Source organism: Centruroides sculpturatus, unplaced genomic scaffold (genome assembly GCF_000671375.1).
Source record: "Centruroides sculpturatus isolate CEXI.00-Female unplaced genomic scaffold, Cexi_2.0 scaffold549, whole genome shotgun sequence".
NCBI lineage: Eukaryota > Metazoa > Arthropoda > Arachnida > Scorpiones > Buthidae > Centruroides > Centruroides sculpturatus.
Genome location: NW_019384752.1, coordinates 190727 through 206254, shown reverse-complemented (window position 1 = coordinate 206254; position 15528 = coordinate 190727). Strand labels below are relative to the sequence as shown.

The 15528-nt window shown below is 28.9% G+C and overlaps 1 protein-coding gene across 2 annotated transcripts in view; it reads right to left on the bottom strand.

The window, feature by feature from the left end:
* LOC111628611 (negative elongation factor B-like) overlaps nt 1-15528 on the bottom strand; it is a 28836-nt gene that overhangs the window by 8816 nt on the left and 4492 nt on the right. The window contains exons 1-6 of one of the 2 annotated variants that reach the window (XM_023372438.1): nt 14932-15041; nt 11630-11960; nt 9245-9361; nt 6188-6499; nt 2079-2227; nt 1533-1635 (exon numbers count right to left, since the gene is read on the bottom strand). In XM_023372438.1, the coding sequence (XP_023228206.1) occupies nt 1533-1635; nt 2079-2227; nt 6188-6499; nt 9245-9361; nt 11630-11944 (996 nt within the window). In that variant the 5' untranslated portion in view covers nt 11945-11960; nt 14932-15041. Of the gene's footprint in view, nt 1-1532; nt 1636-2078; nt 2228-6187; nt 6500-9244; nt 9362-11629; nt 11961-14931; nt 15042-15528 lie in introns of those variants that run through there. The other variant, XM_023372439.1, reaches the window with a different exon arrangement.

Sequence of the window (15528 nt, the reverse complement as noted above, 5' to 3'; positions counted from 1 at the left end):
AATATGTATTTAGTATTTAGCTATCTTAATAATATATTACTTACTGTTGGCACTAAATGCTTATTAAGTTTTTAGATCAAAAGAGTTCTATTTTTAAAGTTGTAAGAGTTTTATTTCATATAATACAGCTATATACAGTGGGTGATCGGTTAACGAACAGATCGGACAACGAACAAATCAGATAACGAACACTTTTGCGAAAGATTTTTATGTTCGGACAACGAACACATGATCGGATAACAAACACCCCACAGAACAAACACAAGAAGAAGCGACGTAAAATAACGAATACCGATTGGACTTTCCTTGTCTTCGGGCAACAATTCGAAACTTTTCGGAGTGTGGGAGACGTCGAAATCTACGCTCAAGCCGGTATATACCGATCGGATAGTATTCCTCCGAACTTTAAAACTCTCCCTTATAATTCCAGCCTTTTATTTTTATGAGAAAATAATTCTTTTATGTATTCGTGAGACTGTCGGGTAGGCACTCGTTAAGTTTTGCGTCTGTTTTTTTTTGTAAGGTGAGAATATAATAGCAAAGGTAAAGAGTTGGCAGAAGATGCCTAATGTTGCTGGGCAGTATGGCGTTATAAGTCTACAGTAGGCTGCAGTTCATTTTTTTAAGAAAAATACTGTATAATCAAGAAGACTCAAGCAGCTAAACGAGTAACAAAAATCACATCTGAGAAATATAGAACATCGAAGAGTTCATAATGGAACCTGAAACGGATCTGACGACAGAAGAATGCCATGAACTCTTGAATGAAGAACACCAAGAAACTCGGCGAGATATGTTTTCTTCTGAAAAAGAGGATTAATGCCGATATCTGTTATTAAAGATCCTTTGAAGAAGTGTGAGGATGTCAGAACAACGGTCTTAGAATGGCATCCAAACCAGGTTGAGGCTTGGGGATTTCTACAATTGCAATGCTATTAATTACTTACGAAAAATCCTGAAGAAGAGAGAAAAGCAATCGACATTAAACAGATTCTTTAACCCTTTCAAACTGAAAAAACATGACTAATAAAAACGCAAGACTGTGTACGTATGTATTTTTATTATTATATATAAATAAACGTAGTAAGAAAGTATATATTTTTTATTTTGGGGAATCTCCAGAACGAATTAATTAAATTTCCATTAAAACCTATGGTAAATCGATAATCGGTTAACAAACAATTCGGATAGCGAACAAAGCCTGGGAACGGATTATGTTCGTTAACCGATCACCCACTGTATTTTTATAATAGTAGTTTTAAACATTTAAGTGAAATTAATAAAAAATTCATACAATTAATAGATAAATAAGCTAGATCATCAATTGATTTTTATTGATAATTTATTGAAGAATTTTATTCTGTTAAATCTCTAAGGCTAAAATTTTGACTAAAAATATAAAGTCAAAGAAACAATTTAAAAATAATCAAAACAAAAAATTATTATCATAATTGTATAAAACAGAAGTTAATTTAAATTTGTTTATATAAAATGCAAAGAACTTTTATTATAAACATAGAAAAAATTCTTACTCTTGGAAGACTTTCAACATTGATTAAATAACCAAGAATTTTCAAAGCTGAAGAAGCCAAAAAATTAATTGCATAAGGATCAGACAGTGTCATTGAAAGATCCCTATAAAAATAAAAATTTTATAAACATTGGTTATTAGTTTTTCAAAAAATTACAAAAACATACAAATTAATTTTTATATCTACACAATCAATTTCCAATTATATTTATTCATATATAAGGTTTGATGGTTAACTAACTTCACTGCTGGCCATTAAAATTGTTACACCAGGAAGGAAAGCAAATAGCTGAATCATATTTATTTTACACGTACAGTATAATGGGAGGAAGACATGATTAAATTGACAGGTAATCTTGAAGTACAGAGCATGTATACCTTTCATGGAAATTTTGCATTTGTTGCATGCTACCTTCATGGTGTAACAATTTCAATTATATATTCATTATCATATTTTTTATGCAACTTATGAATATTACTGACACATATTTTAAATAATATTCAATGATAAAATTTTTATTCATTAAAAAATTTATATTTTAATTACCCAAGAACTTGTTCTTGTCCTTTCTTAATACTGTCTAAAAAACCTTGCAGTTCTCTGGAACGTTTAACATCTACATTTTTCTCACGTATGCAAGCATCTAAACACCATGTAAATTTATGACATGGATCAACACAGGTAATTTCTTGTACCTTTAAAAATTAAATAAAGTAAATATTAATAAATTAAGTAGAGGTTCACCATCAATTTTCTGGCACTCTTGGTTCCAGAACTGTACTGGATTAATTAACAGTGGTCACATAATAATAATAATTCAGTAATTCATATGATTCACTAATGTATTTCCTGAATCTCTAAAGTATTATAGATTGATGAAAATTTAAATAAGTATTAAATGTGAATTAAACAACACATGTTGCCAGTGATAACCTCATAACCTAGTCTGACACGATGAAGAAAATTCAAATGTCCACTCATAATTATGTTCAGATTAAAAGAGATGCTAGACCATCAGTTGCATATACCGAATATCTTACATACTAAGTAAACCTACATTAAGTTCCTACATTCAAGTTTCTTCAGTTCATTTCAAGTATTGATACTTGATAAGAATCTCTGAAGACAAGATAAAGAAACTTGGAAGTACTAGGAATTATTTATAGTTTTTTATATGTTCTCCATTGAAGCATAAACTAGTCAACTGTTTATCAAGAATTGAAGATTAATACTGAATACTACATATAACAATAGAATGTAAGATGCAATTTACAAAAGTTGTTGTTAATTAGTTATTGATAATAGGTATTTTAAAACTATTTTTATTACCCTAAACAGTAAAACATTCTTTTAAATAAAACTATAAATCTTTATTTGTGTATTTAAATCTATAGTAAAGCCTATTACAGAGGTTAAAAATTATCATCTCCCACAAAAACTACATTAAACACAAGATAAAAATACAACAATTACTTAAAAGGAAAAAAATCCTTACTAAATGACTGTACTGAAAGAAATTTCCTTTTACTTTTTGCTTTTAACAAGCTTTAAAAGGCTTTACTATAGAATTAAATAAGTAAATAAAGATTTAAAGTTTTATTCAAAAAAATCCTTCACTACTAAAGATAATAAAAATATTTTTATAATATATGTTATATGTTATGGACAAAGTGATTAATATAGGCATTATTCATAAGAACCAACAAAATCAGGTATTTTAATAAATTTCAATAAGTTATCAAATTGACTGGTCATTATGAATACTGCTATCATCTAGTCGGGCAAAATGATGAAAATATGTTGAGGAGTGATCATCCAAAATATGCTAGCCAATCAGCACTCGCATCTGAGTTGTGTGTGAATATTGTGTTTAGTACCGAATTTGGTGGCAGTTGTGACTGTTTGTGCTCTGGACGGATTCCTCCTGGAGGGGAGCTGCTGGCAGGCCACCGACTGTTTAACATTGCTAGTTATTGGTTTACGGTAGTTCTTGAACATATGTATCAATAAGTAGTATGTATCAATAACTAGTGATGTTAAACAATTGGCGGCCTGCCGGCCACTCCCCTCTGGGAGTATTCCGTCAAGAGCATAAACAGTTGTGACCGTCGCCATGACAGTGCACATAGGTAAAATTTTACCATTTAATTAATATAGTTAATAGTACTTAGTTTTAAATGATTACATGTTCTTTTTAAAATGCTTTGAAATAATTCACAAAAAAATAAATATTTCTAAATGAAATAAGTGGAGTTATTTAATCAAATTAAAATATCGCACAATTTAAAATTCGGTACTAAACGCAATATGCACTCAACACGATACAATTGGCAACTCAGAGTGTCGATTGGCTAGTTGTCAGATGATCACTCCTCAACATATTATCATCACTTTGCCCAACTACATGATAGCAGTATTCATAATGACTGGTCAATTTGATAAATTAATCAATATTTATCACACTGCACGCCCTTTTTGGTCATTATTCATAATGACTGGGCCTTATGAATAATGCTCAATTAATCACTTGGTCCATAACATATTAACAACAACTTTTGTTAAGTTGTATCTTATATTCTATTGTTATATATAGCATTCAGTATTAGCTTGCAAGGAAAGTACACTAAATGACTACCTGACTTCAGTATTTCATATTTAAAATTTCATTCCTGGCACTAAGNGAATGTAAGATGCAATTTACAAAAGTTGTTGTTAATTAGTTATTGATAATAGGTATTTTAAAACTATTTTTATTACCCTAAACAGTAAAACATTCTTTTAAATAAAACTATAAATCTTTATTTGTGTATTTAAATCTATAGTAAAGCCTATTACAGAGGTTAAAAATTATCATCTCCCACAAAAACTACATTAAACACAAGATAAAAATACAACAATTACTTAAAAGGAAAAAAATCCTTACTAAATGACTGTACTGAAAGAAATTTCCTTTTACTTTTTGCTTTTAACAAGCTTTAAAAGGCTTTACTATAGAATTAAATAAGTAAATAAAGATTTAAAGTTTTATTCAAAAAAATCCTTCACTACTAAAGATAATAAAAATATTTTTATAATATATGTTATATGTTATGGACAAAGTGATTAATATAGGCATTATTCATAAGAACCAACAAAATCAGGTATTTTAATAAATTTCAATAAGTTATCAAATTGACTGGTCATTATGAATACTGCTATCATCTAGTCGGGCAAAATGATGAAAATATGTTGAGGAGTGATCATCCAAAATATGCTAGCCAATCAGCACTCGCATCTGAGTTGTGTGTGAATATTGTGTTTAGTACCGAATTTGGTGGCAGTTGTGACTGTTTGTGCTCTGGACGGATTCCTCCTGGAGGGGAGCTGCTGGCAGGCCACCGACTGTTTAACATTGCTAGTTATTGGTTTACGGTAGTTCTTGAACATATGTATCAATAAGTAGTATGTATCAATAACTAGTGATGTTAAACAATTGGCGGCCTGCCGGCCACTCCCCTCTGGGAGGATTCCGTCAAGAGCATAAACAGTTGTGACCGTCGCCATGACAGTGCACATAGGTAAAATTTTACCATTTAATTAATATAGTTAATAGTACTTAGTTTTAAATGATTACATGTTCTTTTTAAAATGCTTTGAAATAATTCACAAAAAAATAAATATTTCTAAATGAAATAAGTGGAGTTATTTAATCAAATTAAAATATCGCACAATTTAAAATTCGGTACTAAACGCAATATGCACTCAACACGATACAATTGGCAACTCAGAGTGCCGATTGGCTAGTTGTCAGATGATCACTCCTCAACATATTATCATCACTTTGCCCAACTACATGATAGCAGTATTCATAATGACTGGTCAATTTGATAAATTAATCAATATTTATCACACTGCACGCCCTTTTTGGTCATTATTCATAATGACTGGGCCTTATGAATAATGCTCAATTAATCACTTGGTCCATAACAGATTAACAACAACTTTTGTTAAGTTGTATCTTATATTCTATTGTTATATATAGCATTCAGTATTAGCTTGCAAGGAAAGTACACTAAATGACTACCTGACTTCAGTATTTCATATTTAAAATTTCATTCCTGGCACTAAGTATTTATAATAATTTTAAATACTTTAGAATAATTTTAAATAATAAATAATAATAAAAAAAATAAGTATAACATTTTTCAAAAAGATTTTTAAGGACAATTTAAAATTGTTTTATTACAAAATTGTAAAATTTTAAATGAAATTTTGTCATATCCCAGTAATCAACTGTCTGAAGACCACAGTTTTAGTAGTATTGATCTATATAACATTTATACAACAAAATATCCTCTTGAAAAAAGTAAAGATCAATGCCTTTACTTTTTATTTTACATATTATTTAATTATATATATTTTTTAAAGGCAAGTTCATGTATTCTTGAATTTGTATTTCATATTAGTTCAATCTTTCAAACCTGAAAATGGTCATCTATAAAGCCAAAAACATTCATTCAAATGTAAAGTTTTAAAAGATTACCTCTATGTAATTTATTTATTGGCTGTTTAATAAGCTGTTTTATTACTTTGAGATTATAATTCTTTATCACTTATCAATCTAACTCATGGAAAAACTATATATACCCTCAGTAATAATTTAGAAATTTACTTACTTCAAGATCATGAAGTGCCATAAGAAGTTCTGCTCTCAATGTACAATAATGAACATTAGAAGTTCGTAAAAATAATGTACGTAAAAACTGTAGAACCATATCATATAATTTAACATTTTTTCCAATCATTGTCAATAAAGTTTGTACTACTTTTCCTTGCCTGCGTTGTTTAGGGGAGGGAATAAAAAACTGTGCTGTAGGGTCTGTATGATTAAATAATACTTCTTCTTTTTCTTTAGTGTATTGGCTAAGATAAGGTGAAACTTCATCTCCAAATAAAGCCTGATTATGTTGCCAGATCTGTCTTTTTACCTAAAAATACAATAAAATATATAATTATTATAATAATAAATTGTAAATAATGATACTAATGCACTCAAAATTACCAACATACTTAATTTTTAGTTAGTTACTTTAATTAGAAAGTTTAGTTTGTTGTTTAAGTAATTAGTATTTAATAAAACAACAATAAGTTGTCAAAAATAATAAATATAAAATAGTATTTTTTTTAGCATATTAATCATTATAAGCATTCTTCTAAAGTCTCTTCAGTCACTAACAAGTCATAGATCATACCATATTTTCTCTGACACTGATTCTTTAATAAAAAATATATAAAGTTTTAAAGAAATGTGCTAAAAAGTAAAAAGTAAATTTTCTTCAGCTTTCATAGTATTCTTGGTATTATGTGACCTAAAATAAAAGTATTGAATGTTCATGTTTAGATATATTCTTACTCACACTTTCTATCAACTTTTATGGCTACCTACAAGCACTTCACACTGAATTATCTAAATTCTTCTTGTTTTAGCATTTAATTGGGAAGGGATGAAAAACTGAGTTGCAAGATTTTATGTAGATAGTACAAATAAAATGGGCAATACTTTGCCTTATGTGTAGCATCATCTGTTATCAGATTTTTACAAATTTTAAATATATACAGTATGCATGCAAAGTTTCAACTAGATCAGAAATTCAGAAGTGGGTGAAAATTGAGCTACTTTATCTGGACAGACAGACATACAGCATACGTTAATAAAAAGCATATAATAAAGAAAGCAACTGCTACTTTTCTCACACAATATTTTATAAATATTTTCTACTTATAATAAGAATGACTTGGCTTTGATGTACAATAATATATATATTTAATACTGTATAATAAAGCTACAGTGGTTCACTGTAGCTTTATTATGAAATGTTTATGAAGCTCTGCATGAAATGTTTGAATAGAAGCAGACTTTGTTCAGATTAATGCATTTGAAAGGGAAATTTCAAATATATTATATTACCGGAAAAACCTGAAATCTCAAAAAAAGTCAAATTTTTTAGGTTCTGTAAAACATCAAAATTTGAACTTTGATGCCTCATGGAATGTCACATTGTCTATTGAATGATTAATTTAAGTACTAACTTCATATTTTTAATTTTCTTTTTTTTATTCATTTTCTCTACATTATTTTAAATAATATTTTCATTCTGTCATTGCAATGGCATAATAGAATGAAAATCGTGATTATTCTTTACTGGATTTTAACATTATTTATAGTTATTTAATTAATATATATATAAAATTAATATTGTTTAAAAAACTATAATTTGAACAAAGAAATGAGAGTGTCATGAAGTAATGTGAAATGTTGGGATTAGATTATTGAAGCCTCTAGTGTATGTATATAACAGTATATATAGTCAAATATTATGTACTTGTATTAAAACATTATAACACAATATTAAACAGCTCTCCAACAGATGAATAATTTATCATTGTGTGCACGTCAGAAAGTTGTGTTAGTTTTGAACAACTTCACAGAAAAACCAGAAGAAAGTTTGAGACCATACAAAAAAATTTGATTTATGTTATATTGACTTGATTTTTGCAGTGGTAACTTCTCTTCAAGATTTTTCATTGAAAATCGTTGTTTCTGTAATTTCACTCACTTGTTAGTGAGAAGAAAAGTGACATATGACTTTATGGCATGAATCCAATGATATTTTACAATTAGTAATTATATGAATATACAGTAGATTTATAAGCTGCTCTTCAGAGAATGATTCCATTTTTTTTATAATTGAAAAATTACAAAAGTCTTCATTACATTACCTTTCTCAATTTAATTTTTCAATTTGCAGTAGAAGTTCATTAATCCACCACTTCAGGCATCAGAATTATCAAAAATGCCAGATTACCAAATATTTTTGTATTTTTGCAAAATTTGATGATAAGTTATATGAAATCTGAACATTAAAGACATTGCATACATTCTAGACCCTCATACTCTATTGTATGCTCAGATCTGTTTACATACATTCTTTAATCAGTCTGAAGATGATATAGTGCATAACTATACTGTGTTAAGATTGATTGCAAAACCTTCCAAAATGCTAATGAATACATTATTATCCAGGGATTTTAATGCAGCATATATCAAACAACTTTCAATTCATACAATACAAGCATGCCAGATTATCATCGGACAATTCTGGATTATCAGGTGAACATGATAATTATAAGGCATCTTATGTGCTACCATGAGCACAAAAGGCCAAGAAACCTCATATAATTTCTTTCATCCACTTTTTGATGGTGTCCAACTGTTCCTCAGCTTTAACTGGTCAAAAAATGTTTATACAACAGCAAACAACTGCCAGATTACACCAGGCATTATTATAGCCCAAGGTAATCCAGCAATTGTTTGGCATTAAATTAAAAATCAGTTTGTTGGATGTTTATATTTGAATGTTTTGTACTAATTTTGAGATGTTATAAGACTATAATTTAAACTGAGCAACTATCTTTCATAGGAACCAAGACAGGATTTTACCTCATAAGAGGGAGTCTGAAATGCATGGCAACTACATCATGGCCCACTACCAATTACCTATTCTCTCAAGCACTTGTATTTGGCTAATATGCAGTAGAAGCATGATATAGCCTGGTGTGCAATATTTTAGTCTAAACTCTGTATATTAGATAGATCAATTAATATTTTTATAATTATTTTAAAATTAAAAATACTGATTTTTTATAATAAATTGAAATTTAAAATAAATTACCTGTACAGCACATTCTTCATAAAATTGTTTATCAGCTACTAACTGTTTCAAATATTTATCATCCACTTGATTCATATTTTTTAATATACACATTACTACAGGTCGTAGTATGGGAATCTAAAATTTAAAAAGTTTATGATTTAAATTATGACAAAACAATATTTATATGTTGGGTTATAGTTTGAAAATGCTTATTTAAACTTAAGAAAAGCAATAAACATCTTGACTTTGCCTTATTTTACAAATCATTAATGAAGTTTTGCATTAATGACAGTGAAAAATTAATTTTTTTTAGTGAACAGTAAGTTCATATGAACTTTTAAATATTAACAGTTTTGGAACTATACATGCTAGAATTAATCTGTAAAAAAGTTTATAAGACTGATATGTCTAGTTTTTTCTCATTATTTCAAAAATTGATTATTCTTTTCCTTACCCATTATTATTATTATTATTATTTATTTTTTTTTTGGGACTTCAAAATTACTTTTGTTTTCAGAAATGTTATTGACTCATGGACTCTAGACAGAAGTGACAGATTTCAGCTCAGCTAATCAAATAATGCAGCTTATTTTCCCTTCTAGAGAAGCCATGGGCCAATTTATAATGAACTAGTAAAGCCAAAACTATTATTATTTAAAAGTGCTCAAGGATTTTATAAATACTCTGTATACAATGAATTTTCTTAAGAAAATGTATTAAACTATATAATTATCAATTTATTAAAAACCGTAAGCAGACTAATCAATAATATTGTACTGTATTTAAAATTATTTATACAAGATTTCAACATTAGCCCACTAGACATTTAAAATTTTTGAACAAATTAGTTTTCAATATCTATAGTAACAAATATAACTGGAAGGAGACACAAAAGACAAAAATGCTTACTTAAACACAGTAGTCAATGAGAAATCTAAAATGTTTTATGTTAAGTATTCAGTTGCATCAGTTGTAAAGTACTATTTGATTTGGTTACAGTGTTTCCATAAGCATTATTAATAGATCAAAAATAAAATTTATTTATATTTCATATATCTTATCATTATACATCAAATTATGTAATAAAGTAAACTTCTCATATCTAAATCATATATGAATGATTAAAATATAATTTTGTTCTGTTTTCACTTTCCCAGCTGTTATAACATAACATGCGAAAGTATTGTAATCATCTCAAATCTTTACTTTCCTAGCTGTTTTCATGTAACATGGGGTTACATTCTCAACTGTTATAATATTGTAATCATGTCACATTTGACCCTCTGGATTCTTTGGAATCGTGATGTTTTGACACCTCTGAATCCAAAAGAGTAAAAAAGTGATACCAAAAATATGCATGCATGTGTGAGCATCTATTTTGTTTAATATCTCAGGATAGGGTAATGATAAAGAATGAAATTTAGCATGGTAGTTTACGTATAAGGAGCATTGATGCTATTAAATTTTGGTGGTTACAGGTCAAGAGGGTGAAGAGATAGTGGTGGTCACATGTCAAGAAGGGTCAGAATTAATGAAGATTTTACTCATTAATGTTTACAATTTTTTTACAAAACTCATCACTACTCTCAAAATTAAGCTTTCTTTTTTTATAACAAAACCTCATAAATGGTGCCAAACACAATTTTATTTATTATGCTTAATAACATAAAAGTCATTTTTTTTAATAAAATCTCATAACAGTTGGGAAAGTTACGTAACTCATGGCTGGATTTTTTCCTCTTATTTATTATATAAAATTGTTTTTAATAAAATAAAGTTAAAATATTTTAAACTTTATTTTATTTACTTCTTTTTCATATGTTAAGTTTTAAATTGAGAAAACACTACATGATTTTTATTTGAATGAGTATATGATTATAAAATGATAGATTAATTTGATTTTTTAAAATAAAATTTCTTCTTTTCATTTAGTTTTTATTTCTAAATAATTTATTACGTTTTCATATCTTTATTAATCAATCTAAACAACAATTCTATAATTTATTTAATCAAATATACACTATTATGTTCATCTGAATTTTTGATACATCCATTATGAAATCATATCTTTAATATTGAATTTGTTAACAGAAAATTTAAAAATTGTATATTCTAAAAATATTACTTTCTTAATTTTATGAATATTTAGAAAATTTAATTTAAAATGTTACTTGGACAACAAATAATACATTAAGCTTTCATAAGGAAATTAAAAGTAAACAATTTATTTAAATTCAGTCAAACTAAAGTGACTTATTGTTTCTTATGAAATAAGATTATATGTCGTATGATTAGAAAATTTAGTTATAAAAATCTCTGAAAATTCTGAAACACCATTTTGTTCAATTTTCAATAACCAATATTTGTTTAAAACTTTTATTTTTTAAATAACATTTAATTTACCTTAATAACAGGAAAACTTTTCTGTAACAGCTCTTTTAATTTTTTCTCCTTTTCTTGATTGTCATGCTCTTGTTTTCCAAGGTTTTCAATTTGCATCAATAGTTGCTCTTTTAGTTCTTCTAGAACTGATGTATGAAATTCAAGTCTTCTCACACCATGAAGGTCTAGCAGTGGTAGCATTGGCCTAAGAGATGGTAACAAAATTCCATTTTCTGTTTGAAATTCTTCAATGGCACGAACTGGATCAGAACAGTTTGTAAGTGCTTCACGCAAATATTCTTTACCAGGAATGCCAACTTCTTCCAATCCAGCCATTCTAGTTTTTTAAAACCTGTTATAAAATTTAAAAAAGAAGTTTAAGTAAACTTCAGTAAATTATTAAGATAATCATGTTTGTAAATTAAAAATAATATACATCACTATTCAATGTAATAAATAAGCATGCTAGTTTTAAGCAAATAAGCATTATTTTCAATATACTGTACAATTAATTGCACATTTACTAAAATTTAAGAATTAATTATTAGAGATACATAATGCTTCTGATATTATTAGAAAGCATAGATTTTATATGAATATTGTTCTGATCTAAAACATAAATTTTCTCTATATATTTCAACATATTAGCCTTAATTCCTTAATGATTAGAAGTAAAATCCAAGTCTGAAATATTGATACATGCCATCAACTTTACATGATGGGCATGCTGCCCAGTAAAGTGGCTCAATTGAGTATCTCAGTACTCAACTAAGTAATCACCACCCATTAGAACAAATTTTCGATTAATAACAAATATTTTTATTTTAATAAATTAAAATAGAAAATTCACCAAGACTTTATTTGCTGAGAAAAACATATCTATATTAAGTACAGACAGTTGTTAAAGCTGAGTTAATTAAAATTTCTGCCACATATAAAAAGGGATTGCCACAATTAATTTTGTATATTAATCAAATCCCATGTTAAGAAAAACCTCATTATACAAAAGATATCTGTACAAGGTCTGTTCAAAAAGTTATCTGACCTTTTTTTTTTCCATGTAAACCAATTATGCGTGAGAGGCCTCCTTCGGTGGAGTTGTGGAGGGGACAGTCATGCACAGCCCTGAATTTTTTCCCGCCTGCAGGAAGCGTCAGTCGTTGGCATTCGGCCTATGAGTGAGGTCATGTAGTGCACTCTTGTCAGATTCCACTAAGCTGGAAAATGACTGAACAGCGTGAGCAGCGATATTACATCAAATTTTGCCAAAAACCTTGGCGATACCTAAGCGTAAACCATTCGCAAGATTCAGCAGGCTTTCAGGGACGATCCCCGAGGCCAAAAAAAGCGCGGCAGGTCCGCAGCAATACCAAAGGTCATGTTGACAGTTTTTTCGACTCTCGTGGGGTGGTGTGTCGTGAGTACGCACCACAAGGCCAAACCATCGCAAAGAAGTACTACCAGGAGGTCCTTCGTCGTCTTTCCGATACAGTGTGACACAAATGACCGGATCTGTGGTCGATCAAAACTTGGTAGCTCCATCGTGATAACGCATCCGCCCATTCCGCGCATCTGATTCGGGCTTTCGTCGCCAAACACAATACTCCTGTGGTTCGTCACGCTCCATACTCTCCCCACATGGCTCCGTGTGACCTTTGGCTATTTCCCAAGCTGAAAATGCCACTAAAAGGAACCCGAATTTAGTCGAGAGAAGACATCATGCGAAATCCGACAGACCGGCTGATGGCCATTCCAAAAGATGCGTTCCAGCTGTGTTTCCAGCAATGGCAGGAACGCTGGGAGAAGTGTATACATTACCAAGGAGACTACTTTGAAGGGGATTAGGGTTTCGTACCTCAAAATCAATAAATTTATTTTTGCCGACCAAAGGTCTGATACTTATTGAACAGACGTTGTATTCAATAAAAATAGGTTGAATAGGAACAAGCATTAAACTTTATTATTCTTTACCGTGTGGCTGTTCCTAGTATTTGAGTCTGATGTGCTTTTTTTCTGTTTCATCCAGTGGTCAAATGCATATGACTTTTATGCTGTTTATTTTTCATTTGTGTTGGGTGACAGCAGGGGCTAGCAGAGAGTGAGGGATAGAAGAGTATAAATAAAATTCACAAACCTTACAGTTTTTGCATTTAGTTGTGAAAACTGTTATATCTCTAATGTTTTCACTCCACATCTAGGACCTTCCTCAGGTAGAACTTCTTATACAATTAAATCTTTCTGGTATTAGTATTGCTATCTTGGAATGCATGCGAGACTCTGACATATTCGAATTTTGAATGTTTTCTTTTAAAAAACTTTTTCTTTCGTTATCCAATCCACTTTTTGTCTTTAAAATTGACAGATAGGCCCTGTCAGTCTGCTTTAAATATTTCCAATGCTTCTAAATTCTTAAACTGATGTATTGTAAAGTAAAAAACAAATATCAAAGCCATGGTAAGCTATATTTGACTTGACATTATAGAGAACAATGCAGGTACACCTAATTCGATAACAAAAAAAAAAAAACATTAATTGCATTCCAAGATTGAATGCTAACACCAAAAAATGTGATTTTTTAGAAATTTCTACCTGAAGAAAAGTCCCAGGTGTGGACTGAGAACATTAGTGACATAACAGTTTTTATAACTAAATGCAAAGTACAATGTTTATGATTTTATTTACAATGATTAATGCTTTGTTGTTGAAAGATTACTTTATAGGTAGAAGAGTGTCAGTGTGGGAAATGGCACCCTTGCCACCCAAACGAGCTACAAATCAGGCAAAGTCAGACAAGGGATTAATTAAGCTTCAGTGGATGCTGTTTCATTTCATTAAATTTTATACAGTTTATTCATTTTATACATTTATTTTAAAATTTCTTATATGCTTCATTTCTATTTACAATATCTATCATTCATAAAGTAAAGAAAATTGAATTTTGTTGGACATTGAAAGAGGAGAGGGGATATAGAAACTCAGACAAACGAAAAAGGGGAGTAAATGTTTCAAGGAAAATACAGATGTAATTTATGAACAGCCCCTTATTGTTTGGTTATGTAATTCATTCTTCTCAATTGTATGACATCAATAACAATATAATTGTGAATGTAATTACCATAATTTTAATTATTATTAAAGTAATAGCGTATTAATATCATGTAAAATAAACATATACCATCACGTGAAACATGTGACAGACATTTTATAATAATTGTCAGTTTCATTTGTACGTGTATTAAAGTAAAATATAGATAAAAATTAAAATCTAAAAAATAAAACATCTTTTATGGATGTAAAAAAAAGATACAAACGAAACGACTTACAAATAATTCTTTCTTCTTATAAATGTTTTCAAAGGATCCGCCAGCCGGTATAAAAACAATTCAACATGATCTCCATACAACTAATTTTTAAATTTCGCGAAAGATGGCGCCTCGAAAATCAAACAAAATTAAAAGTATATATATACAATAATTTGCGATCGTTGAAAACATTAAAAAAAATTAAATTATTACTTAGAAAAACTTCTAAAATTTAGAAATAATATTATTTTTTCTTAACAAACTAGAATTTAGTTTAATTTTTTTTTTAAATTAATTCATAATGGTCGATCAGCTATTGTGTCAGCCCAAGGACTATATACTACAAAGATAGCCAGATCCCTATTCTACAATGTTAGCCAGGAATGGCAAGTTAGTGACGTCAGCACGTGTCCTGACCTCTCTGTTTACATAGAGCAGAGTGTGCACGTGTTTAGTTTTCGCTTTTAATATTCGTCCAATTTTGTGATTAACGAAGTGATTTATTTTAATATTTCTGTAATTGTTTTATTTGACTAAGTTTTTTATAAGGTAAGATGATTTAAATATAAGTCATTAAATATTTAAAGCTATATTTTTATGTTAGGTGAAGAACAAAAT